This window comes from Gadus chalcogrammus, chromosome 10, assembly GCF_026213295.1.
Source record: "Gadus chalcogrammus isolate NIFS_2021 chromosome 10, NIFS_Gcha_1.0, whole genome shotgun sequence".
Classification (NCBI taxonomy): Eukaryota; Metazoa; Chordata; class Actinopteri; order Gadiformes; family Gadidae; genus Gadus; species Gadus chalcogrammus.
In genome coordinates this window covers 16,449,867-16,475,719 of record NC_079421.1, presented here as the reverse complement: position 1 = coordinate 16,475,719, position 25,853 = coordinate 16,449,867, and the positions used below count along the sequence as shown (strand labels likewise).

General features: G+C 44.3%; 4 protein-coding genes across 13 annotated transcripts; 1 reads left to right on the top strand and 3 right to left on the bottom strand.

Moving 5' to 3' along the window:
* Positions 1–3,070: 3,070 nt before the first annotated feature.
* mid1ip1l (MID1 interacting protein 1, like) lies at positions 3,071–4,536 on the bottom strand. Its single transcript, XM_056600024.1, has 2 exons — positions 4,378–4,536; positions 3,071–3,979 (listed from the first exon to the last, which is right to left on the bottom strand). The coding sequence occupies exon 2, from the start codon at positions 3,881–3,883 to the stop codon at positions 3,380–3,382; it is 504 nt and encodes a 167-aa protein (XP_056455999.1). The 5' UTR covers positions 3,884–3,979; positions 4,378–4,536; the 3' UTR covers positions 3,071–3,379.
* Positions 4,537–5,274: 738 nt separating this feature from the next.
* tspan7 (tetraspanin 7) lies at positions 5,275–9,233 on the bottom strand. Of its 2 annotated transcripts, none has more exons than XM_056600022.1 (8): positions 8,870–9,233; positions 7,699–7,887; positions 7,498–7,572; positions 7,306–7,401; positions 6,913–7,065; positions 6,627–6,710; positions 6,183–6,264; positions 5,275–5,894 (listed from the first exon to the last, which is right to left on the bottom strand). In XM_056600022.1, exons 1-7 carry the CDS (start codon positions 8,954–8,956, stop codon positions 6,196–6,198), a joined length of 753 nt encoding a protein of 250 aa, XP_056455997.1. In that variant the 5' UTR covers positions 8,957–9,233; the 3' UTR covers positions 5,275–5,894; positions 6,183–6,195. The 2 variants fall into 2 exon arrangements, with proteins under 2 accessions (XP_056455997.1, XP_056455998.1); XM_056600023.1 differs by having other exon boundaries at positions 5,275–6,020; positions 8,870–9,116.
* A 331-nt stretch (positions 9,234–9,564) lies between these two features.
* Positions 9,565–16,739, top strand: srpx2 (sushi-repeat containing protein X-linked 2). The gene is made up of 10 exons (XM_056600021.1): positions 9,565–9,786; positions 11,687–11,776; positions 12,061–12,252; positions 12,603–12,779; positions 13,368–13,491; positions 13,574–13,695; positions 14,175–14,354; positions 14,797–14,930; positions 15,034–15,155; positions 15,585–16,739. Exons 1-10 carry the CDS (start codon positions 9,735–9,737, stop codon positions 15,763–15,765), a joined length of 1,374 nt encoding a protein of 457 aa, XP_056455996.1. The 5' UTR covers positions 9,565–9,734; the 3' UTR covers positions 15,766–16,739.
* sytl4 (synaptotagmin-like 4) lies at positions 14,574–25,386 on the bottom strand. 9 transcript variants are annotated; one of them, XM_056600016.1, is made up of 18 exons: positions 25,180–25,383; positions 23,803–23,981; positions 23,432–23,627; positions 22,363–22,578; positions 21,949–22,058; positions 21,462–21,597; positions 21,217–21,354; positions 20,988–21,126; positions 20,601–20,691; positions 20,314–20,411; positions 20,115–20,192; positions 19,600–19,778; positions 18,715–18,817; positions 17,898–18,059; positions 17,495–17,603; positions 17,302–17,410; positions 16,960–17,168; positions 14,577–16,642 (listed from the first exon to the last, which is right to left on the bottom strand). In XM_056600016.1, exons 3-18 carry the CDS (start codon positions 23,548–23,550, stop codon positions 16,470–16,472), a joined length of 2,169 nt encoding a protein of 722 aa, XP_056455991.1. In that variant the 5' UTR covers positions 23,551–23,627; positions 23,803–23,981; positions 25,180–25,383; the 3' UTR covers positions 14,577–16,469. The 9 variants fall into 9 exon arrangements, with proteins under 9 accessions (XP_056455988.1, XP_056455987.1, XP_056455985.1 ...); XM_056600019.1 differs by having other exon boundaries at positions 22,519–22,578; positions 25,180–25,382; XM_056600020.1 differs by having other exon boundaries at positions 22,519–22,578; positions 23,432–23,611; positions 25,180–25,382.
* Between the last annotated feature and the right edge of the window lie 467 nt (positions 25,387–25,853).

The following is a 25,853-nucleotide window of genomic DNA, read 5'->3' as shown; positions in this document are numbered from 1 at the left end:
ACGGCAATCCATGCATGCATGAGATGCATTTCTGTTTACAACAATATTTTTTCTACTTCAAGTTTGTTTTAAGGGTTTTGACATTAACTAAAACTTTTCTTCCTGTTTTCTGCTTCAAGCATACTTGGCCAGAGAACAATACTATAACCCAAAGTACATAACGATAAGCTTTCAGGAACTCCCCGAGGAGATATTTTGTTGGAGTAGAAGTTTCTCGCCTCTAGTCTTCTAGTTCGACCCCGCTGCCCCTCAGCTCTTTAACAGATGTCTGTTGGGAAAATGCTAATCAGTTGATGGAGCATGCTGGTGCTCATTACGTCTGCAGCACAAAGCCACATATTGTGAGTCCGAGCATGCTCTGTGATGTAGGCCGAACCCCACGGACCCACTGGATGATCTTTCCTCACAATGCCGATGCCATAGTAACTCCAGGCCCGCGATGCGACGCAGCACCGAACGTAAGCTATTTAAATTGTAAGAGGCTTATTTGACAATTAGATCATCTCAGGTTTCTCAAACGACATCCAACAAGGTGAAGGGCAGGAGTCGATTTGGTTCAACAGGTTTTGCCATGGAAAGCAAAACATATAACAAATATCGGTATGTTAGGTTACAGCAGCTTGCCAAAAAGATAGCACAACAGCAATAAATACTGTTTGACCGTCTGACCCTAGTGTCTATCGACCATTAATCAGGTAAACTTTCCAGACTGGTCCAGTAAACATGACTCTTTCAGCCCTGACCTATATTTGCGGCTAGCCTCCCATATAAACATGCCATGCCATGTTAATTGTGATACAGCCCGTTGCCAATGATACAGCTGTTGCTAAATACGGCTGCCAATGCCATCTTCTGCCCAATCATCTGTTTGTATGATCACGCCACCTCGGCATGGCCAAGGCCTGGACCTTTGGCTGTGCCAGCTACAGAGGGAACGAAGGAGGACCTTTCAACACCAAATGCCTCCCATGCACTCCTCCCAAGGCTCTGTGAGCCACCGAGGTCCCACGCTCTAAACACTAACACCTCCTACTCACGCAACATTTCCTTCCCTTATGAATTGTTGCAAAACCTTCTTCGGGAAAAAAAGACTCACCAAATCTTCTTGGGAAATATACCACTGATTTTTGTACATAAGTGGGATGTATTTTTCTGTTATGGGGTGCGATGGTTGGACTGACTGTGATCATTGTATTTGCAATAGATTTCCATAGTCATGACTCATGAAGGTGTTTTTCTCGCACGCACAAAATAACAATTTGTGTATTATAATTGAATGAAGCAAGAGGACACTGTTGCTTCACTCTTGTAGGCCCGATTGCTGAACAACTGCAAAAATAGTTTATGTTTTAATTGGCACATGGTTAGCTGTAATCTCGAGGGCAGAGTGACTGTATCATTTGCTATCACCTTTCCCAAGAGGTGAATGTGACCTGGGGGGACTTGCTTGTGCTGTAGAGTAACCATGTCTGTCTACACTTCCCTGTGGTTAATTACAATGGGAATCCTGCATGCAAAATCAATACCTCATGAATAAATCAAATATGGAATCGTACAAATAAATGATACAATTGTAAAATATTATATTCCTCATAAAATCATTAATCCCATGGTTTTAGATGGTACGTTTATTTATTTAGCCTTATTTTAATTCTGTTTTCAAAGTTGTTATGCACAGTGTGCTTAACCCCATTTGCCAGAATAGCCTGTAATTTCTGCCATTTTGATTTGGCAGCATTTCTGCGAGCATCTGTGAACAGAAAGAAACGAGGCCCTGCAAGCCAACATGATAAAGCTTGTGCAATTATTTGTATATTCAATTATCTTGTCCTCAGTCCCAGCATGTTCAGTGTTTTGTCAAAGGAGCATGGTTTTTCCAATGGTGACTGCTGTTCAGTGGTCGTTTTTTTAAATGCTTGTTTACAACATTGCTGTGGATATGAGAGAAGGGAAGTCAGAGTGTGCAAGAGAAAGAACCGGATTGGCTACCGTTGGTGGAACTGTTGCTAAGGGGCGGGGTATCGAGAGGGATGGATCAATTTGTCAGTCTGAGATAATGACCTCATATTAGCTAAAGATAACGCATTTAAGCGGTATCCCATAGCGCAATTTTGTACAAGACAACTCTGCATATGAAAGTGTCATCTAGTAAGTTAATGTATAATTGTTTTAACAGCATTCAAGTGACTCTTTTATAGACCGGTCTGACCTTAAAAATAATATCTAACCCGATTCCACTGCGCTACCTGGCACTCAATGCAGTTCATTTCCAGAAGAAATTAATATGAAATATGGGGCCATAGAATTTAAAAGCCATGCAATTCGTTTTTTGCAGAGGCCATGGTTAACATCGTATAATAAAAACATCACCACGAACACCAGCTCAAGTATTCCAACTTGAAGCATATTCTGAGTCAAGTTCCCTTTGAAATGTCAATACCAGTCTCTTCCCAGGCACACCTTTAGATATCAACATTGCTCTGTCCCATCCTTGGCAAAAGCCCTTCAGTTAGGGCACACCTCAGGGATCCCAGAGACATTACAGAATCGGTGGAAGACTACTCATAAGGACTGAAGCAACAGTTTAATGTGGGTTCATGTTCAGACCTGCCTGAGGGAGTCACGCCATGCTAGTCGCCTACTCCTGGGGGGGTCAGAACATAAGAGGACACATTCTGTAACAAAGTACACAAATAAAGGATGTTTATTTCCAATTCTTTATTCATTTGGACTGCAATATATATATTTATAAAAAAATGAAATATTCAAAAGGACAAAACAAATAAGTGGTTACCATAACAACACCGGTTACAACTGTTAAACCAATTTCTGAAAAGAGGGACCAGATAGGAATCGAATGGAGAGGGCATGGATAGCATATAAAATTCAAGGCACATGTTACAATTACTGGGTTGGAAATGTTGAAATATATAACGTCTTTTGACAAGGACCTAAAGCCCAGAATTTTACTCACTTTTTTGTGTCAGAATAGCCAGAATTCAAAATGCTCCTAAGGTGAGGTCAGTCCCACCCAGTGCCCCGTTGACCTAATTCCCTGCCAAACTTGAAATGAACGACTAGGGGGAGATTCTGCATAACCACTAAGTGTCTATATCCTCAAGACGATGCAAATAATCCAGTTTAAAAAGATCCTAAAGGCTCAGGGTACAGTACAGCAGGTGTTTAAAATAAGTTTAGTAGAGCTGGCTGACGTTGGGGAAAGGGTGGCATGGCGCATACTTTGAAAGGAATGGGAAAGAAAAGGCCCTGGTCAGATTGCTGTCCATTGCAGTTATTTTAGTAGAGGTGGCGGCCACGTTCTCTTTGAAAACAAGCCTGTCTTAACGAAGTGTGCAGTCTGGTTTAACTTAAGCAAACCCTATCTCATGAAATTCCCACCCCCGATTTCCCTTTTGTAGCGGTTCGTGAGGTGGTCTGCTTGCACGGTGAGCTTCGACAGGACACCAAACAGTCCGCGGAGGTGGAAGTGGAACTGTTCCTCCAAGTCCGAGTTGGTGTCCTCGTTGGGCAGATCCCCGGTCACCGGTTTCTGCTCTTCCTGTTTGACGGCCATCTCGAGGAAACTGGCTCCGCTACTCAGCTCCCGCTTCAGCAGCCCCCATTCCATGTCGTTCTTTATCGACTTGAGGAGGAGGTAGTGCTCGTACATATCCCGTTGCTTGATGAGGCAGGGCTGCTGCTGGTGCTGATTGTTGTTGGGTTCAATCTCTGCAGCTTCGGCTCGTTCCTCCAGCGGCATATCCCGCAACAAGCTCGGCACCATGATAGTTTCATCCATGTTGTTGGCGGCCGCGATGAAACGGTTCATCATATTGATGAGGGAGTGCTTGTTGCTCGCCGGGTCGTTGATTATTTGCATCATCTTGAAGGGTGTTTAGAGTTCGCTTGGTGATAGAATAAGAGGCAGGTGGAGTCAAAGAAGAAACGCCAAATTACCCGTGGGGCTATGATCCAATTTCTGAGAAAAGAGAAAAACATTCATATGAGTCGTAGGCCACCGACGCTACCATAGTGTGGGTATGTACACAATAACAGATAAGTCAAGATCGTAGAACTATGTATAGTGAAACCATCATTAGGTAACCCGACACAAGACCGAGTGCAGCGAGGCTGCAGGGCGCGTCGCACAGGACACATCTAGACGCGGTATGTCGCGGTAACGGATTAACTGGAAGCAGTTATAAAGGTTTGAAAAACTAGAAAGGTTAGACATTTACGATCAGACGAACGAATAAGTATTCCAACCACACAAAAATCGCAACTAGGAGTTAATAGCGTTAGTTGAAATAGTAGGTCTAGCACGAGTGCAACACAAAAAGATGAGCAGTTGTGATTACGCTGTATTTATAAACTGACCCGAATTAGGAGGTAGACCGAGGAGATGATTTCTTGATGGCGATGGTGCTTTGTTCATATACAACTCGAGGACTTCTCGAGCTCCTCTGCACATCACCTGCCGGGAAGAAAGGTGAAAATTCCCCCGACTAGTTTACAGCGGAAAAGGGCTTTTATAGAGACGACGCCGGGTTAGAACAAATAGCCCCCATCTCTGCTCAATGTAACCGAGCCTATTGGACGGGACCGGTTTAAAGGCGGGCTCTTGAGGCGCCTGATACCAAGCGAACCAATCGCAGAACACTTAAGCATCTCCATCAAAGGCATTACCATTTGCGTTTCCGCAATAATATGCATCGTATACTACACTTCCTTTTAAAGGACAGGTTCAGACCGTGTGGAGTTTTTTTTGTGCACCGTACAATTATTTTACCATAAAGAATAAGAAAAAAACATTACCCTCTAAAGACGACACACAGGTTGTGCACGCAATAGTTTGTGCAGTACAGTACTGCCACCTGGTGTTCAGAATGAAATCATGCCTGAGATGGTGTTGCGCTTTCTGCATGGTTTAGAAAATAGAGGTAGGAAAGGAATATCCTAGGTTCCCCGTGGATAATAATATATTAAATAAACCTCTCAAAATGCTACATGAATCGCGCAGCACATATTTGTTGTATGCATGGTCTTGTTATACAGTTACTTGTAACAGGTAAACTTTACAGGTATTCTACTGCTAACAGATAATCAGCATTCAATTAAACTATGATATTGCCTCCTATTTTAGCCACTTCTCTGCACACCTGACACCACTTTACCTTTAAGTTCCTCACAACCAATCAAATCCAATAATATATTTTTGACCTGTAGCCAACATGTTATTTAACTGTCTGACTAATATCCTATGTACTTGTATTTGAAAAAAACATGCGTTTCAAATCGACCAAACTTTATTTCCATAGCCCTTAATCACAAATAGTCTCAAAGGGCTTAACAGGCAATTATTTATGACAAATTAATAACAATAACGACAACCGTCATAAAGATTAGTTATGGAGAAATACAGCATGAGATTAAATGTCTCTAACCTCATATTTACCCTTTATATAAGCAACATACTCAGAATTCACAATAAAATTCACATGGTTTTGCTTCAATGCATATCAGCTTTTTTAATAGCATAACCACAGACTAAATATAGCAAAATTACAAAACATTGTAGGCAGCACATCAACACAATCGTTGACAGTATTGGAAATGTTTACCAATTGGCAGGGTACGACTGACTGAAATGGTAACTTAAATCAAACATTATATTTACTACTAAATGAATTGGCTCCCTTTTTCATTTTGCCTTTCAGAAAAGCAGCAAATATCCCTTGTCAATTCATAGCAGTTCTCTTCTGCTTGGTTGGCATCGGGTACGTCAAATAAAAGAAGCAGCAAGTGTTATTTTTGTCCCTAAAACAATATACGTGGACACGCAATAATAAAATTATGAGAAAAACATTGAAGTCTTTTCCTCTGCTGGTGCACATCTGTAAGACGGAGACAGCGGGACACAGAGGGAGATGGATGTAGTTAGTTGGCCTTTGGTGTTTCATGGAACACTTAGAAAACAAATAAGGCCTTGTTGAATCATCACTAAAGTGTGCCACTGAAGTCTGCAATTAATACAAGGGAGGTATTTTAGATATGGGGTTGTAGACTTGAGAACAGCTTTGTCAAAACCTCATTACACATTTTACATGAGGCCTCACCGTTCCACCAAAATTGCATTGAGCATTAATGAACATGCCTATACATCATATGCCCTAGCAATTTACCTGTGTTTCGTTCCTAGACCATCTCGTATTGGTTGTTGGTTATGTATCGGGACAAACAGCAGGCCAGGAACATTCCAATGAGCTGTGAGAATAAAGACCATACACTCAGCATGTAGACCAACACATGGAGCCCTCAGAATGCAGCAGTGGACATGGACTCACGGCTCAACTTCATTTTAATAAAATTGCTTGTCCTGTTGCCATTACGCCTGCCCCTTTATGGCGCTCATTGCACTCCTAACCCTCTCTGGAAAGAGGGATGTGTTCCTTCTCATTGTCTGTTCTCTTATAATTAGAGAGTCTATCCTTAAATTTAGGGGGGGGGGGGGTGTAAAGTGAGGCCTGGGGGTGCTTTTGAAGACTATAAATGGAATTTAGGGCTACATACATAAAGTTGACCTGACAGAGGAAGCAGTAGGTCATTCTTTGAATCAGCTTTTGTACCTGGAAGAATGCGATTCCAAAGGAGACGCCAGCGATGATTCCCAGATTAGCTTCCATTTTAGTGGACACCACAGAGAAACAGCCCTAAATAAAACAAGACAATGCAATACATAAAACACAATTCAAGACATCACAGCCAAGACCCAAGCACATCAACACCCTCAGTCCACCCTCAACGACAGCTTCAAACACGCAAAACCCATTTCCTTATCGATCCACGATTTAGCTCACCAACACCAACTGAGAACCAAACTTTCCGAGGAGTGGAACCACACTCAATCCGTACCTGCTCGTACACCTCTGTCGCGGCCTGTTTGAGATCTTTGAGGATCTCCGGGCTGCAGTGGTTGGTCTTACAGCAGCTGGTTGGGATGCCGTTCTCTTTGAAATAGGCCGTCCCATTCCAGTCCGTGTATGTATTGATGCCACAGCAACCCAACTACACAGGTAAAGGAGTGAGCGAGTGACAGAAAACAAGTTAGGCCGCAATGATGTGGACCAAAAGCGGGACCAAATTAAAACAGTACTACGGGTGCAATAGACTTAGGGTTTATTGAAACGTGTTACCTGTACGAAAACTTGAGTGTTTAAAGGTAAAAGAGACCTCAAACAGGAATCGGTTCCTAGGTTTACCTGGTTTTAGTACCAGCTGAGAGCAGCGCCAGTGTTTACTACTTACAGTACTCTGAATGGTGTCCAGGGCGTTGTGGTGGCTGTCGGTGGTGTTGTACTGTTTCACAGCGGTGGTAAAGGCCTTGTCCAGTATGTGTTTGAGCTGGGGAAGGACGTTTTAGGACATTCATGTGAACTGAAAATAAATGTGGCCATGTTAATTGGTAGCGCTCAAAGTGGGTTGGAGTCCATTTCTCACCTCGTGCCGAAAGATGAATCCTGAGATTCCAGCCACAAGCTCAGCCAAGAACACCAAGGTCAGGAACATGGCATACTGACAAAACACAAACACCACCAAAAGATTAGCTCACTGCAACACGTTCAAAGGACGCTTGACGGATATAAATATCTATATAATAAAATATAAATAATATCGCAAGAACCATGCAACAACGCTTACCAGTTTGAGCATCCATGGGCTTCCTCGGCAGGTCGCAAAGCAACCGAACAACCCAAAGACGATAATGCAGGCTCCGGTCCCGATGAGGACATATGGCGCGTTGGTGCTCTGGTCAGCAGCCAGCGCCAAATAGTTTTCTAGGCTGACTTTCCCCCACACGCCGACGGCCAGCAAGATCACGCCTGTGGCCTGGAAGCAGTAGCAGATAGTCAGCAAAAATTCTCAGTAGATACAAAATGGCTTTTAAAGAAAAAGGTACACACACACACACACACACACACACACACACACACACACACACACACACACACACACACACACACACACACACACACACACACACACACACACACACACACACACACACACACACACACACACACACACACACAATATATTTGTCTGACCATTTATTTTGTAGTTTTAAGACAAAGAGGTTGTCAGTAACATCTGCCATGAGGCAACATAGGCTTCGCTGTATCTAAACTTAAGATATTTAGACGCTATACTGAGATTTACACGTCCATCCTGCACTTAAAACACTTTAGGTCGTATAACCGCAGGTTAGAGACTGTACACATCAGCCTCGCAGTCTCTGCATTAGGCTGCGGTAGTCATCAGCTCACCCAACCGATAAATTGTCAAATAAACCTGAACTTTGCACCCACTTAGACCAGTCACGTTATGATTAATGTCCCCAAAAGGACAACAGCTGGTTATTACCATAGAGACAATGTCCATGCGTTTAAACTCCTGCTTCTTAAATATAGGCTACATTCAGTTATGGTATTCCCATTCTATAATTCTTACAGTGTTGTTTGATCAATGGTTACTTGCATGCATTCAATGTCAGACGTTGTACGTTTTAGAAAAAGTATTCGTGTTATGGAAAGTGCAACTATTTGCGTGGCCGAATGGCTACACAACAGACGTCCGTGTGTTGTTGCGGTTATGAACTTCAAACAAGCGCTTCTCAACAACAAAGAAGTCCCGATTTCAATCTCTCATGACAAAAGCCTTTCTAATCGACCCCTTCGTATGGGGGCAAGATCATGATCTCCCGTTATATTCGGGGTTGTAGAAGGACCCATGCTACGTGGGCATTGCCGCTTTAGCCCATTGTTACCTTAGCGTACATGACCTGCGGATATATATATCCACACAAACTTACCCAGAATATAAGGCTGTAGGAAATAAGGAAGGTCTTGAGGCAGGTAATCACGGGCTTTGTCTGAAGCCGTCTCGACGGTGGCGACATGTTGGCTTTTTTTCTGATACGTGGAAGAGAAGAGAAAACTTTGCTCCGTCCTATTGAGGAAAAAAACTTGCAGGATAGATCCTAGGAGTGGGGGAAGTGTCGTCACTAACCCACATTTCACTTTCCTGAGGGAGTGGGGAGAGTCCTGAGGATGGTGCTGGAGCGCCGATTAGTGTGTTTCAAATCAAAACAAATCAACAACAACGATTCATTATGGATGTGAGGTCCCCGTTTGTTTGTAGCGTAGATTGTGTTTATACATGCATCTGTGTGTGTGAGTGCATGCGTGTGTGAGTGCACGCGTGTGTGTGTTTGTGTGTGCGTGTGTGTGTGCGTATGCGTGTGCGTGTGTGCGTGCGCGCGTGCATGTGTTTGTGCGTGCGTGTGTGTGTGTGTCTGTTTGTGTGTCGGCGTGCGCCCAAGACGATCAATACATTTTTAAGGCGGCTTTTAAGATATAGGTTTACACGCTTAGGATTTCAGAAAACAAACACGCTACACTAGCTCCAGCTGTTATTCCTCCATTTGAGTATGGGAACTACTGGTTTATAAGGGCGCCGTCTGGGAGGTATTGACCAAGAAGTAATAAAGTGCCACCTAGTGGCAGTTTCTATATTTTGTAAGATGAGTAGGATAGTTGGGGGAAACTCGGAACACGCTGCTGGGTCCTTTGGTATTCCCTACTAGATTGTATTTAAAGGGAACGACCGTATGACATGCTAGGGACTTATCGCCGGAGATCCACCTAACTTTTACTTTTGGACAACCAAGTTTCATCATGGCAGTTACAATGCACGGCGTCGTTGTAATATTGATTTTCTACGTCACAGGTGAGTCGTTATGGATCCGAACAAAGCAGCTAAGAAAATCTGACCTCGATTTTTTTAAGAAATATGTACTTTCTTAAAGAATGCTTTGTGTTTTCTCTTTTGGTGTAACTAACCATTTGATCTATTTACTCTAAGGTGTTACTTAACTGCAACTGAATAGATAACTTTTGTTTGATGAGAAAAGGCTTGCAGGCTAGATACCAGACAGTTCTCAGTGAATCAGAAACAGTTGCATCTCCACAAACAATAACAATTTTATTAAACACAGATGGGCTGGGTTCCTGCAGATATGCCCCTGTTGATGATCATCCATCTACTCACTCAAGGAATCTTCACAACTCTGACTATAGGCTCAAACAAACAATACCAGATAGGGTTCTACCACAGCTCCTCCTGCCTCCTGTATTTGCATGTGTGTGTATTCAGGTTTCTTTTCTGTGTCAGAAGATGTTTTTGTCATTACAGTGGCACTTTAATCTCTACTACCAGCCTATTACTGTGTCTCCAATGCCTCTTGCGCAAAGCAATCTTTCACCCCCCCAACCCCCCCCCCCGCCCACACACACACACACACACACACACACACACACACACACACACACACACACACACACACACACACACACACACACACACACACACACACACACACACACACACACACACAGTGAATTTCCTTAGAATCCACACGATTCAGATAATGAACACTAAAAGCTAGAAATAAAATAGATATTAAGAAATATCTTTTAGTTCTTATACGACCTTGCTCAATAGTCATAGATTATCCCCGATATCAGATCAGAGATGAGTGTTTTTAATGTATTTTGTTGCACTACAGTGTTATAAGTCCGTAGTAGAACCTCATTAAACACGGCTTTCCATCATGTATATTGGTCGTGTGCACTCCTCTCTTCTGGAACTTTTCTGTTAAAGTCTCTGTGTGAAAAATGAGAAGAAGCTTTCACTGAATGGAACATTTCACCCAGTGAAATTGCTGAAAAGTGGAAAATCAGCCAAACTACCGTAGGCTAAAATGTGTTCCAGGTTCCATATGAGCAACTCCAAAAAAATGCAATAATGTACGCCTATTTAAAACAGCTCATCTGGCTCCTAGATGCTGTCCTTTTGCCAAAATGAAAGAGGTTGAGTCAAAGCAAGCATCACATTAATGTCATGCCAAAAACAAACTAGTGAAGATGGGGGGTGGGAAATATTCCCCTGTCTTCTAAACATAGTTTACGATCCCAGTAAGACAGAGAGTGACTATAAGCATTGGCCACAAATGATGAGCAAGGGTCTTACTGTATGGAAAGTTGTATTCACATCCGGAGAGACCGTGCTTACGTGGGCATAGTTCAGCCAACACAGCAGGAGGGCAGCAGTTTCAACATATTTTTTATAGTCTGAGCAAATTTGTTGGTTTTTGCCCAAACTTAGGGTCAGAAAAGTCATTCACATTACATGGGTGGAAAGGATCACATTTACGACACAAAAGATCAGCCCTGCATGAATCAGAGGAGGCCAAAGCAGAGTGTTGAAGCTGCCGAAAAAAGATTGCTTTCATAAACTTTAATGGATTTTATAGTTTTGATGTTCTTAGGTCTTTTCAGTACCCAACAAATTATTGAAAAAGCTAAGACATTTTGGCCTCTCTACAGACATCCATAGTTTCCCACTTCATTTTTTAAGCCCCCCAGGGAGTGTTTGTGCGATCACTGTCTGCTTTACTGATCGTAGGTCCAGGTGACTCAGGAGTGGAATGTTACTGAGCCACTCCACCAGAAACAGCACACGCCAACGATCAGTACAGAGCAGCATGGGGCTGGTGGGGAAACGCTTTTGAGCTTTTTGAGTTGAGAGGAACTAAACTGAACATAAACTTGATGGTGTGCCATTATAGTTTCAGCTGGAACGGAGGAAATGTACAGTAACTATGAGCTGGTGTCAGAGGAGGAACCAATTGATGAGGGCCCAAGACTGGACTACAACGGTATGGGTGTAAGCACGCACGCACGCGCACACACACACACACACACACACACACACACACACACACACACACACACACACACACACACACACACACACACACACACACACACACACACACACACACACACACACACACACACACACACACAAACCATTGGTAAGATATGCCAATGCATCAGAATTGAATTTCAGTGGAAAATGAATTTTGACTGCCGACCACATCACCCATTGTTCCACCTTTTCTCCAGCGACTCAGATACTCAATGTGTTTTGTGGCCTCAGATCCAACCTGGTGTCATCCTCTGAGCCTGGCCAATGGGGAGTTGAGCTGCGTCTCCCCTCGAGGAAGAAGCTACAGCGGCACGCTAGGCACACGTTGCGAGATGACCTGTGACCGCGGGTACAAGCTCGTGGGCAAGTCCTCAGTCCACTGCCTGGCCAACCGCCGCTGGTCCGGCACGGCCTTCTGCAGACGTAGGTCCTCGTCCTCGGTCCTTCTTTGTTTTACGGTGCCATCATATGGCCATTAAGCACCCACTGCACTTCAACCAGCCATCACCCACACACACTCAAAGTGGGTATTTTAAATCCTTTGAGACTGTAACTGATTTATGGCTACAAGATCAAAATGCGCCGGACTTCCTTGAGGTTCTGGTGACTCCTATAGGAATACCACGTGATATTTGGTGGCATCACAGGTATCACAGCTGTCTTTAATGTTTGTGTCAAGGATTAAACCTTTTGGAGCATCATATAGTTCAAAGTGTGTAATTAATGCCCCTCACGAGAGTACATGCCCCCTCCCTTGTGTGTGTTTTCTGTAGAGATACGCTGCCGTGTGCTGCACTTGAACCCGCACGGCAGGTACACTTGCTCCCAGGGTTTCGTGGTGGACTCCAGGTGTGATTACACCTGCAAAGCCGGCTACCGTATCATTGGACAACACTCTCGCACCTGCCAGCCAGACGGCTCATGGAGCAACAATGAACCCGTCTGTACAGGTACAGTTCCAGTTTATTCAGATAACACCCCAACATTTTCTTGGGGAATTCTTAAAGTGTTTTTCTTAGAGCAAGTCCTGATTCCCCTTAATGAATACATACTTAAATTCAATCTTTCTCTGCAATAAGATGGTCGTTAGTGATCCATGTGTTGCCTAGCTCCCCCAACATCCTGTCTCTACCCACACAGCAAACACACTCATCTCCACCCCAACCCTTCATATGCTTCCTTCCTCTCCATCTCTGGACTGCATCCAACACCACAGATTATCTTTGACTGCACAGTCCTCTTCAAACGAAAATAAATCCTTGGTAATTAACTCATGCCCACGGAAAAGGTCTCTCTCTCTCTCTCTCTCTCTCTCTCTCTCTCTCTCTCTCTCTCTCTCTCTCTCTCTCTCTCTCTCTCTCTCTCTCTCTCTCTCTCTCTCTCTCTCTCTCTCTCTCTCTCTCTCTCTCTCTCTCTCTCTCTCTCTCTCTCTCTCTCTCTCTCTCTCTCTCTCTCTCTCTCTCTCTCTCTCTCTCTCTCTCTCTCTCTCTCTCGTGTTGCAGGGTTAATTACTCAGTTTAGTTTCTTTCTTCCTTCAGATGATGATCCCCCAAAGATCAGGTGTCCTATGTCCAGAGCCAAGTACGCTGACCCGGGGGCACTCACCGCCAAGGTTGCCTGGGACCCCCCCGTTGCCACGGACACGGCTGATAAAGCACCCGAGTATGTCAACACTTTGTTCTTTCAGCTTCCGGTCTGCTCTTTGAATAGAAAGTACCATGTGTGCCATTGTTTCTCTCTGCAGGGTGATATTGGTGGGCCAAGAGCCCAACACGGCTTTTAAAGAAGGGAGCACCGTTGTCCGGTATAAAGTGTATGATCTAGCAAGGAACAGGGCCGGCTGCAAGTTTATCGTTCGAGTTGTGGGTAAGGAAATAACTTACTTTACATAAACTTATCGTATTTATTTCTCTTAGTTTGAATTTGGCTGGATTCCTCAACATATGTGAGGGGAAAAAAATAGACTAAAATTGAGAAATATCAGTCCCTTCTCATTACTGGCCCCTTTGGCCGGTTAATTAACTACAGCCAGACCGAACTCATGCATCCGGAGCAATTGAGTTCGAGCTCAGTGGGTTGAGACCATAACAATCGTACATTTCTGTTCAATCAACACAAATGTGGTAAAAAAATTAAATAAACTTAAAGAACACAATTCTTTTCGCCATGATCCTAATTATTTCGCCATTTCCTTAAATTTGCATGAACAAAACATAACACAAGTTCAAATATAACAGAAAAAATAAGTGTCCCAGAAGGTCTCAGATTTCATATAAAAATAATGTGGTCGTTTTATTGCGACCCCCCCCCCCCCCCCCCCCCCCCCATGTTCTGCTCCTGCTAAGTCAGAAGATGTGAGGTGCTAAATCCGCCCCTGCATGGTTACCTGTCCTGCTCCTCGGACACCAATAACTACGGGGCGGTGTGTGAGTACCACTGTGAGGGAGGCCATGAGAGGACGGGGACGTCGAGCCGCGTGTGCCAGTTTAACCACAGCTGGAGTGGCGCTCCTGCAGAGTGTAGACGTGAGTGTTGGACTGCCCTAAGACCTGGATGAAACACACGGTCTGCATCAGGGTAGGGTTGTGTGGGCACTGATTCAGCAAACTTTTTATCGTCTTTCAGTGGTGTCGGAGTGCCGGGAACATTGTTCTGCATTCTCAATGAAATATGATGAGAATATTTGCTTTCCGTATGATAAAATAAGAGCAGAGATTAATAAAATAGTTTGCATCTGATATTCTATGTTAAATTACTTTATACCTCAATATAAATCAAACCAAATTTGTTGGATTGTATGGACAGTATTTGTGTAACACTATTGCATAGTTTTTCCTATTGCAAAGTTCTGGTATGAATTGATGGACGTTAATGTCTACAGGAGTAACACGTGCATACACACACATGCTCACGTTAAGTGTATTATATATTTAATGAATATGCTAATTAGTGTATTCTATTCCATAGAAATGGAGTTCAGGACGAATGTAAAGACGGTCTCTGCTCTCATGGATCAATTCTATGAGAATAGGAGATTGCTAATCGTCTCCACACCTAGTTTAATGAACCAGGAATACAGGCTGCAGAACCTCATGATACAGGTGACGAGTAGTGCACACATGTCTCATCGGATACGCTCATAGTTCATCAAGGTTGAATATTCCTACAGTTTTTGTCAGACTCACTTTGCTAATCCACTTTCAGAAATCGCGTTGTGGCCTGGACCTGCGTCATGTGACTGTGATCGAGCTCCTGGGCTCGGCCCCTCAAGAGCGCGGCCGGATCAAAACCAAACCACTTCATCCAGGAGTCATCGAGGGTCTCAGGTAACTGGGCCCCTGCCTTGAAGCTCCATGTAACATGGCCGATCGAATGATACTACAGCAAGTCCACATCCATGTTCAGTGCCTGGACATTTTCAAATCAAGTGTAAAAAGCCTTGGTTTCATCCAGAAACCAACATTTTAGTGTATTGTGGTTTGTACGCTCAAACGCTATTTTTATAACGCATAATCATGGATGAAGATAACAGAGCTTGATGTGCTGTGGCTCATTTGAGACTAGACAAGTCAAAGCTGAATGCCTGGAGGCACAGGCCGATCTCCAAGTGTATACCGAATGTGTTTGGTGTGTGTGTGTGTCTGCGTGTAATTGAACAGTTCTCTAGTTACCGTTCTTCAAAAACAATTCAAGTTATAATTCTAATGAAAAGCGGAGGAAAGGGACTCTTATTTTGGCGTTGTGTTCCCGTGCAGACAAGCCTTCAGGATCTCCCGGTCGTACTTCAGCATGCTGATTCTGGACAAAAACGGAGTGGACCGCGAGAGGTTCATCACCCCCATGTCCTCGGACGAACTCTTCGCCTATATCGATGACTTCCTGCTGGACGAGGAGGAACGAGACAGGCTGGAAATACACCGAGACTTCTGCGTCTAACCCCGATAGGGCGGTCCCCCTGGTTGTCATGAGGATAAACTGATCAAAACTAGCTGACTGAGACCAGAGACAGAGGAAAGAAGATGTAATTAAGTTACACGATATAATGTGGTTTTAAAAGGTAGAACGTAACCATGTTACCAGTGTGAAATCACCACAGATTCTTAATATTTATTTTAGTGCCAGGCAATGCAGACAAACCTTTAAATTACATTTTAAAATAAATAAAATATCACCCATAGTTGGAATCTATACTAGTAGTTTTATTGTATTTCAAGTTTATTGTGCTATACTTCAAAACATTTACATATTAGGTTCACGGATAACATTAAGACTTTACACAGCCTTTAAAAATATATATTTATTTTACATGGAGGCACATACTCAAACTAGTATCACTGTGTCATAAATACGGATGGATATTAATACGTTATTCCAGATTAAAAACAAAATCATCCAAAGGCGGTATAATTATGATGCGTATAATTTGAATATACTAACGCCTATTGGTTATGTCACTGGGCTGTGCAAAAAAAATATAGGTGGAGCATACAGAGCTATGTAAATATTTGTACTTCAATGAGAATGAGGTGATGCATATAGTTTTAGTGTTCAGGAGGCACTCTAGATGGTGTTGTTAGCTTTATGATCACAGGGAATTGGTCTCAAGGGGTACGATCCGTTTGAAAACAGTCCCTTTCATTTCAGTGTGAGAACAAGGTTTGGAGTCCTTTTTTGGGGGTTTTACCCATGGTGGAACGCAAACGAAGAGTGCCCTCTGCCCAGGAGTCTGGGAACTGCATCATCTTCTCCCACACACTCACCTCCTCACCCTGGGAGTCCATTTCTACGCCGTCCTTCCCAACTGTTAGATTGCCTGGCAGTGGAAAAGATGGCAAAAAAATGTATACACAAAATTAGTATACATCAAATGGTGTCCATATGTCCCTTTTATAATCATGCAAACAGCAGTGAATAACCTATAATTCAAAATTCCTGTACAAAATGTATAATTTAAAAGTCAGAACTGAAAATGGCCACTGTTTAGGCCTATGCATTTCAACAAAGTTTTAGCTACAGTTCAGCCCTGTGTGTGTATTTGCGGAAGGAGTTTCCCAGACAAACAGGGTCCATAAACCATGCGAAAGGGGAACAAGCTTAAGGCGGTGGAGCTGTTCCCTGGTGCTGGCGTACCTATGCCTGTGCTCAGACGCACACCTCCCATGAATTCGTTGCTGGCCACGGACTCCCTGTCCCAGACGGTGAGCTCCAGACACATGTCCCTCAGCTGCCCCAGGCTCAGCTCCTTGTACACAAACGTGTGGTCGTAGTGAGGGTTATGGTTCTTCTTCACCACCGGCGTCTTCCTCTTGGTCGACTTGACGTTGGCGGGCAACAGGTGCCTGAAAGTATTGAGTGTTGAAAATAGAGGAGGGAAATGTGAGCGAGTACAAGGGACATTCATCTAATTCCTACAACTTTTATTTATCTTGCTTCCTCTATGAATCTTTTATTACTTTTTAGTTTGACACTCACCCTTTCACAAAGGTGTCGGAGGTAGCTCCACCTTTCATTGCCACCAAACTCTTGGCCTCTTTGATCAGGACATGGAGTTCCCCTCCTTCCACTGCATGGGCTTTCTTGACTAAGTGGAGAAATTCAGCATAAAAACAAACCTTTGGAATTTGTTTTTTAATACGTCGTACCGCCACGCATAATGTAGTCTTACCTGAGAGTCGCTCGGCTTTTGCAGGCTTTTTTGGTGTAACATACTTCAAGCAGATGACCAACTCCCCCTTGTACTGTGCAAAGGCAGAGGCTAGCTCGGGAGAGGCTGTCTGTATAAAATAAACCATGGAAGACACACACACGCCCACACAAAATGACACATCACTTATTGCCATCAATATTGACAGGGTTTAAGATCGGCCTGCTTGGGGACAGACACCGCCCAAAATAGGGCAGAGTAGAGTTTGAAGACAAGAAACTCAAATAGAAACCCTTAGTTGCGTAACCATGCCTGAACGTAAGCTGTAGACACAAGCGTTCAAACGCAGCTGGAACATTTTGGCCTTTGGGAAAAAAAACCAAAAAAACATGCACCTTCTGTTTTTCGGATGGTGGTAACATACCTTGGCCATGAGGACAACGCATTCCTCTTGGGGAGAGTCCAGGTCGCGCACGTCAAGTGTGACCATCACTTCGCCCAGGAAGGCATTCCGGCTCAGGCGGCCGTTGTGCCACACGGCGATGGCCAGGGTTTGGTTTGTCAGCTGCTGGCGACCGACGGAGTACTGGTGGAGAGGGAAGGAGCAGAGGATGAGAGATATAGGGGATATGGAGGAATGAGGGGGAGGATGAGGACGTCGGGGTGGAACATCCCTACGGCTGTAAAAAGGATCATGAACTCAATCCCACGTTAATGTTTGGAGTACTCAAACTGTTTTTAAGATCCAATCCACTCAAGATGACCAATTGCTTCTTTCCTAATCCACATTTGAACTGAATCAAGTGTTGCATTCATCCAAATGAAGCTAGTATTATAACTACATTCAAATGTTGAAACAGTATTTAGGCCTGTGCTGCATGTTTAGTGACAAATAAGACCAGAGTCAATATTCTGCCTAAAGCTTAAGGTCAACAGTGATGGTATGCTTGTGTGGGTGTAGCAAGTCTGTATCGTGTGTGATATATAGACTCTCTGTCAACACTCTAGTACAGGTTTAACTAAATGCTATATTAATGTATCATACTAGCACAATACTTAGCAGAAAGATAAGTAGGCAATACAATTAATATTTTAAATTTTGTCAATAACATCCTTTGTAATAGTATGTTTTAACAAATCCAAAGTCAAACCTCATTTTCTTCAGAGACAAATATAGTCCATGATATAGAAATGGTCTCCCGGTCAGCTCTCCTATGCTAATCAAGCTATAAAGTAAACACCTTAAGCGTCTCATTGTAGACTGGATTGGTAGTATTTCGCTTGATCGCGGTTTTCCTTTTGCTCTGGCGAGACTTTTCAGGTAGGAGATAACACTTGACATACCTGAGGGACAAGGAAAAAAAGTTGATTCATTGTCATCCTGTGCAAAAACCGCCGGTAAAACTTCACAAGATCCATTTGTCGACTAGATATAATGGCAAGACACATGGCGTGCCAGTAAAAATCAGATTGGTTATTTTGCAAAGCTTTGCAAACATTGGAAGCCATCTTATCTAAGATCGTGGTGATCCTTGCACGCAGAGAGTGTGGTTTGAGGTAAACAAAGATTTACATTTGATGTTCACATCCGGAGCGAGTTACTGTGTTTGTTCTGCACGTACAGCTCAGCTGCAGAGGTGAAACATCAACAGGCCAAAGTCTGTCTGAATGCACAGGAGTGCGTGACAGTAGCGCATGCCATCTATATTTAGTATACCGTCATTGGTGTTTTATGGCCTGTGTCAAGAGGAAAGATAAGATAAGGGAAGCTAGCAATTTAGGTTTCCCTACTATCCAGAGAAAACGACAAAGTTGCAAAGGATAGTCTGGTCAGAGGTTGGGGCCTTTGACACCCAGCCGAAAGGTTCCGGGTTCGATTCCCAATGTCTGCAGTCTACCTATAGGCATCCTTAAGCCAGATGGCTAACCCTTTCCTACTCCTTAATGACATGCATCTGTACACACCTTTGTACAAACGCTTGCTCAATGACCAAAATGTCCATCGGGTCAACCTCAGGTTATTTACTTTGACCTTGGATTGAGGTTATCTCATCCCGCACAGCTGTGTTACCCTAACCCCCCCCCCCCACACACACACACACACAAACCCCTCCCTCCCTACGTACGGGTTGCAGTGGCGCCGGGCTGCGTCACCATAGGCCAGGTCGTGGCACTCCTTGATGAAGACGATCAGGCTCTGCGTATGTTCGTCGTAGCTGACGGTGTACACGATCTCCCCGCTCACGTCCACCGAGTCGTAGTCCCCCGTGTCGCTGTAAATACTCATGGTGCTTCCCATCGTCACCTGAAAGGTTAACGGTAAACGCTTGTACCAAGACCGGAATCAATGTTCTGCCTCATGTTTAAAGCCAACGTTGATGGTATGCTTGCGTGGGTGTAGCTGCATTGGGTATGACACACATACTGTGTGTCAACACTCTAGTACAGGTTTAACGCAATGCTAGATTATTGTATCATACATTTCAGCTGTAAATGATCACGGTGCTTCCCAGCATGACCTGAAAGGTTGACGGTAAACGCTTGTAACGTGTGCATCGTCAGCAAGTCCAAATCAGGGGGTATTGTGAGAGCGTTTAAGTTCTTTGGTCGTGTGATGAGGTGGCACTGTTGTGGAACTCACCGATGAGCTCCGCCGACTGGTGGAAACTGTCTTTTTGTGCAGGTTGACCAAGCTGTCGATGTCCTCGTCCTCCTCATCCTGTAGCATCAACATCGAGCACCGAGTTTGTTAAAACCCGGTTTCGGGTTTCCTCGAAACGCAAAACAAGCGTCACAGGAAAGAAACGGATCATTTCAGAGAAAGGGGGGGAACGGGTCACCTGAATGTCGAGACCCGGGACCGAACGACTTCTGTGGCCCATGGCTGGACGGACACCCTCCTCCGCCTCCTCACGGAGGTCCAGGGCGGAGGCGTGCACTGTAACACACACACACACACACACACACACACACACACACACACACACACACACACACACACACACACACACACACACACACACACACACACACACACACACACACACACACACACACACACACACACACACACACGGCGTTGGACCGGAGAACTTTGCATTAGTCTCCACTTACAAAACGTTCTTACCAGGAGTGTTTCTTCGCCGTATGCTCTTCTTAAACATGCCCTCGCCCTCTGAGGTGTCTGGGCTGCGGCCGACATGCTGCTCCTCTGGGGCCTTGGCGGGGGGGTACGGGGATGGGGGGTTAAGTGTTAAAAAATGTATAAGTCATAGAGATTTATACAATTATTCGCATCTTATGAATTGCTTAAACCTTGAGGTATTGTCTGGGATCGCACAGTGGGTTCCACCTACGCTGCCAGTAACTACAGACTAGTTAACAATAGGATCTGTATCGGACCTGCATAGAATAAAAGTGTCTCAGCGACGGGTGCTCTAGTATGCAACAATGTTTCAAGATCATCAATTTCCCCCCCTCGCCCCCCCAGGGCTATCTGTTCCAGGAAACAGACCTTATCCAAGGAACCACAGGCAGACTCTCGTGCAGCTGCGTCAGAAGAAGAGCCGTGACTGCTTAAGCTGTCCGCTTTGCTCGACACATTCCCACTGGAGACATCGGACCCGGCTGGACTGGACTGGACCTTGCCTCTCCTGTGGGATGGCGCCACAAACATCAAGTTAGCATCCCGTTTAGCACGCGGACCGGCGTGGTGGTTGGGAGGTGCGTTGCAGGTCCCTCACCTCAACGGCTCTGGGGTTGTGCTAGCCGACAGCGCCAGGGTCTTCCTGCTCGACAGACTGGATCCGTCGACATTATCGGCATCACTGCTCTGTGGTTTACTAGCGTGCGGCGGGCCGATCCGAGGGGCACACACAGGGCTGTGTCAGGGGAGAGAGAGTCGGGGTTGTGTATGGAGTCACGATTCGGATCGGAGGGGAAAATAAATGGGGTACGGTAGGGGTCGGGAAGCCAGACGGGGTCTTACTCTTCTCGGTCGGCAGCCGGCGGCTGCGGCGGCTTCTGCCGTGGGTGCGGAACAGGGACGAGGGGGAGGGCCTTCAGTGGAGCTTCTTCTGAGGCGCTCCTCAACAGAATCTCCCCAGCCGTCTGGCGCTTCTTCACTAACAAACGGAAGAGGTACACACATGTTGGTTCAACCAACGGTAATGGCTGTATATACATATAACTAGGGCAGGGGATGAGGTTAACCAACAAACAATTGTTCTGATTGGTGAAAAATGTGTGATGGCACTTATCTCAACCAGTGTTTCACCAGAAATAACCTAGGTCACTGCATATCTAGTTTCTTTTATACTATTTGATTACTAAAGACACAATTGTATTATGAAGTACATTTCTTTTGGGTTTTTCCATTCCAGTTTCAACTGGAAACAAGATAACATTCTTGACAGAGCACTGCCATTTCCTCATTGAGAGTCGGGCTCTCCATGCCTTCCTGTTCTAGTACTCACGAGCTGCTGGCCTCTTCAGCGAGCTTCTCACTAGTTCATGGCCCTGCTTGGTGGAGAAGCGGTTCACCCTGTGGTCATAGAACCAGTCGCCTGTGCATTTCTTCAGGTCCCTGAAGAAATACAAAAGCATCAGCTCAGCCGACCCGCCTAGTGGAGCACATCAACGCAGTCAGCAAGAATTTGAAATGAAAGAATTTAGCAAGAGATGGAAGGATTAGGAGATGATTTCCGTAGAATTGCAAGAACGCCAAATTTCGTCAGGCGGATTTCATGGTTAGGAGCCACTGAAGCCAAATCAAACAGAATCAGACCATCAATTGCTGATGGCGACGTTCACAGCGTTGTTATACGGCAGGGTTGGCAAGCCGAGCGAGGGTTAGTGCGGTGGAACGTGAAGGAAGGAATCTTGCTTACGCTTCTTTGGCACACACAGTGCAAAGGCAGGATCCGTCGGCGCGCGGTGAGCGGCATTTTGGGCACACATTGTGTTTACACGCCCTGCACTGACTGGAGCCGAGAGACAGTCTACTAAAGGCCTGCTGGCAGCGACCGCAGCTGCGCAGACTGTACCTTCCACTGCCGCGCTTGGCCCCCTTCCTCTTGGTGTCCTGCAGGTCCGACTTCAGCTTCCTGCGATGGAAAGCGGAAACACGAATTTCAGTTCGACCCCTGTCAAATCTATTTGTTCATCGTGATAAGTTAGAGCAAGGTCAAAACACAAACCCTTATCAGCAACAAATTGCTGTTGGGTAATAATATTTGTCGACCAATATGATGTTTAATCAGGTTGGTTTCATGAAACAACCGCCACACATAAATGAAAGCATTTATTATAAACTATGCTGGATACTACTTCGTTCCCTTTAGTGAGTGTCCGTAATGCAGTGAAGTGCTTTTATTGTCTTGATTTCTGTAGAGCAGAATTCCGTAAAAGCTTCGGAAGGGTTTGACAGAACATTATACAATTCAAGGGACTACACTAGATCAGTCTTTTTCATACTGCAGGTGGTAGGCAGGTTTTTGTTTAGTGAAAAAGATGAACAATAATTTAAAATCATGTAAATACTAGATTAATTGTGTTCCTGCACTAGACAATCTGTAGGCCTATACTAAATGATTTTGGTTCTATCCTAGAAGATTTGTTTACTATAAAAGATAATCTGAGGACATATGCTTGATATTTTGGTACCCATGCTAGAGGATTTTGGGTCCCATTGTATAGGATTTTGGTTCCTCTACTCAATAATTTCGTGTCCTTTACTAGATGAATTTGGTTCCCATACTAGAGGATTTTGGTTCCCATACTAGATGATTTTGGTTCCCCTAGATAATTTTTGGTTCCCATGCTAGATCATTATTGGTTCCCCTAGATGATTTTTGGTTCCCATGCTAGATGATTTTTGGTTCGCATACCAGATGATTTTTGGTTCCCATACTAGAGGATTTTGGTTCCCAGACTAGGTGATTTTTGGTTCCCGCTCACCGAATGCGTTGCTCCTCGTTCTTCCTCAGCTCGGCGTCACGGTGCAGAACCTCCACGATCAGCTCCCGCTCCGCGTCCGTTAGGTAGGCCAGGTTAATCATTTCTTCCACCTCGGGCATGCTGACTACTTCATGGGTCCTTCGTGGAAAACTGCCCGGTTCTAGGACAGTTTCCTTGAAACTGAGTAAATGTTGATCTTGGATTAGAAAAAAAAAAGAAAACACATTCTGTAACCCAGGAGGTCATTTCTTTGTGCTTATAATGCTCACAGTAGGGCGACTCTTTGCACAAACATCCTCGACGCCTACATCAGAGTACAAAATGGTGTCCCTCAATGGTGTTTCAAGACGTTTGGATAGTAAACAACTCACTTTTTGGCAGGTCTACCAGGACTGTGCAACTCCTCGAAGCGCAGAGGAAACCAACGGGCAAGGGGAACGGTTGCACTGCGTGGTCAATGGAACACTAGCTGGTCAATGCCAGGGCAATGGCTGGTAGGTGACCGCAACCGTTCCCTCCTCGTCCATGCGGTGGAGCGCAGACGGCACTGCTGGAGATTGTTCATTCAAACAAAAAGAGATGCGTGAATATTAGTATTGCCAGACTTGCATAACATAAAATAAACCACATGAGATTGTGATTAAATACATGACATTTCTACCCCTTACCCCTTCCCCTTCGCCCTTGTTTTGAAGGGGTAAGGGGTAGAAAGGGTATGGGACCTTGCTCTAATGTTAAAGACTAAAAAAGAGTCAAACAATCCAGATCACATGTGTGCAAACAAAAAAGGCACAATATGTCATGTGCAGCTACATTTTCCCATTGGGCTTGAACATGATGGAAACTGGTCAATATTAGTTTAACATTACATTCAATTAAGGAGACAGGCCATCATCTGTCTAGGAAATCCCACAGGGACCTTAAGGGTGAGAGGGTAACCAACCATGGTAGACACACGAAAACATGATCGCCTCTGCATCGCAGGAAGGTTCCCACCCTCTAACGACACAAACAGACGGGTGGAGCCCACTGACTCATCCGTTAATGACGATGTCACGTCTGTCATACATTCCTGAAATTACAATTCGCTCCTTTGAGAAAGCAGTAGCTAATTCAGTAATTATATAGAAATCCAGTAAAAAAAATACCAATATCTACCGTCTTCTAATCCTCGAGTCAAACAAATAGGCTACTCTAAGCGGATGGCAGAGGAACAGTCAAGGTAACGCGTTGCTGGAGATTAACAAAAGGAAATTGTAACTCGATGGTTATCGGAGATGAAACCGGTTATTAAAAAATTGCAGGTAGTCCTAGGTAGGCCAATTTCTTTACATAATGCAAAGTCTACGTGAATGACAATGTGTCTCAAAAACGATACAGCAATAAAATAAAATCCAAATGGTCAAATTGAAAATACACGCCCTGCAGCCCAGTGAAGAACAGTCTTGCGACTTTTAAGGCATACATATAGTCTATTTCACAAAGCAATTAGATAACCCACATCGTATAGGTGTCAGTCTAAAACGCACTAGACGCATCAGGAGAAAATTGAAAAAAGCCTATGTATGCCATACATCATCACAAAAACACTTTGTTTCCGTAAAACGACACACCTGTTAAAAGGTAAGTTCCTCTCCGCGAAAGGATTTCGCTTTCCTGACATGTGCGACATGCAAGTCAACTATGAAGCGAAAACACAATAAAAGTAATACAAGTAAGAGTTGTGAGGAACTTGACAAATCTGTTACCTCCAAAACGATCCAATATAGCCTACTAGTTCGGCTGCAGACCCCTTAACCCTCCGGGACCGCTTTAAAACCTAGTGTGCCTGCGATGTTGACTTTATGTTAAGCCGGAAGATAGGAAAGTTAGTGCATAGTTGGCTGCAGGCGAGGCAGCCAGTAGGCAGACTAGTTTCCATGACAGGTGCATCTCATTGGCTTGAGAAACAGGCTCCTCGTGAAAGATGAGGGGGGAACCGGGAAACCCGACCCACAGAGGTGTGTTTTGAGCTGTCAAGGAAGAATTACTGAGGACAGAGGAACCTCCCTTTCCAGGACATTTCATAACTGAAGTTAATTTTTTTTAATACTTTAATACTTTTTTTTTTTTACCTAAAGAGGGGTGCGAAACGAAGCTTTTCGAAAAAAAAATGAAATAAAGAGAACATCCCCGAGTTTAAATAGACATGAGCCTATGACCATACCTAGGCTATATGACGATCGACCTCTGCTGCCGACCAGTGGAAGAATGATGAAGTATTTAATTTTATAGACAGTAAACTCAGAAAAGCGCTATATAAATTCAATCCATTATTATTATTATTATTAAACTCTGCAATGGTTGTTACATGCAACGCCACACAGATGTACAGTAGGCTAACAAAAAAAGAAACAAAACGACAAAGGTTTTATACACCTAT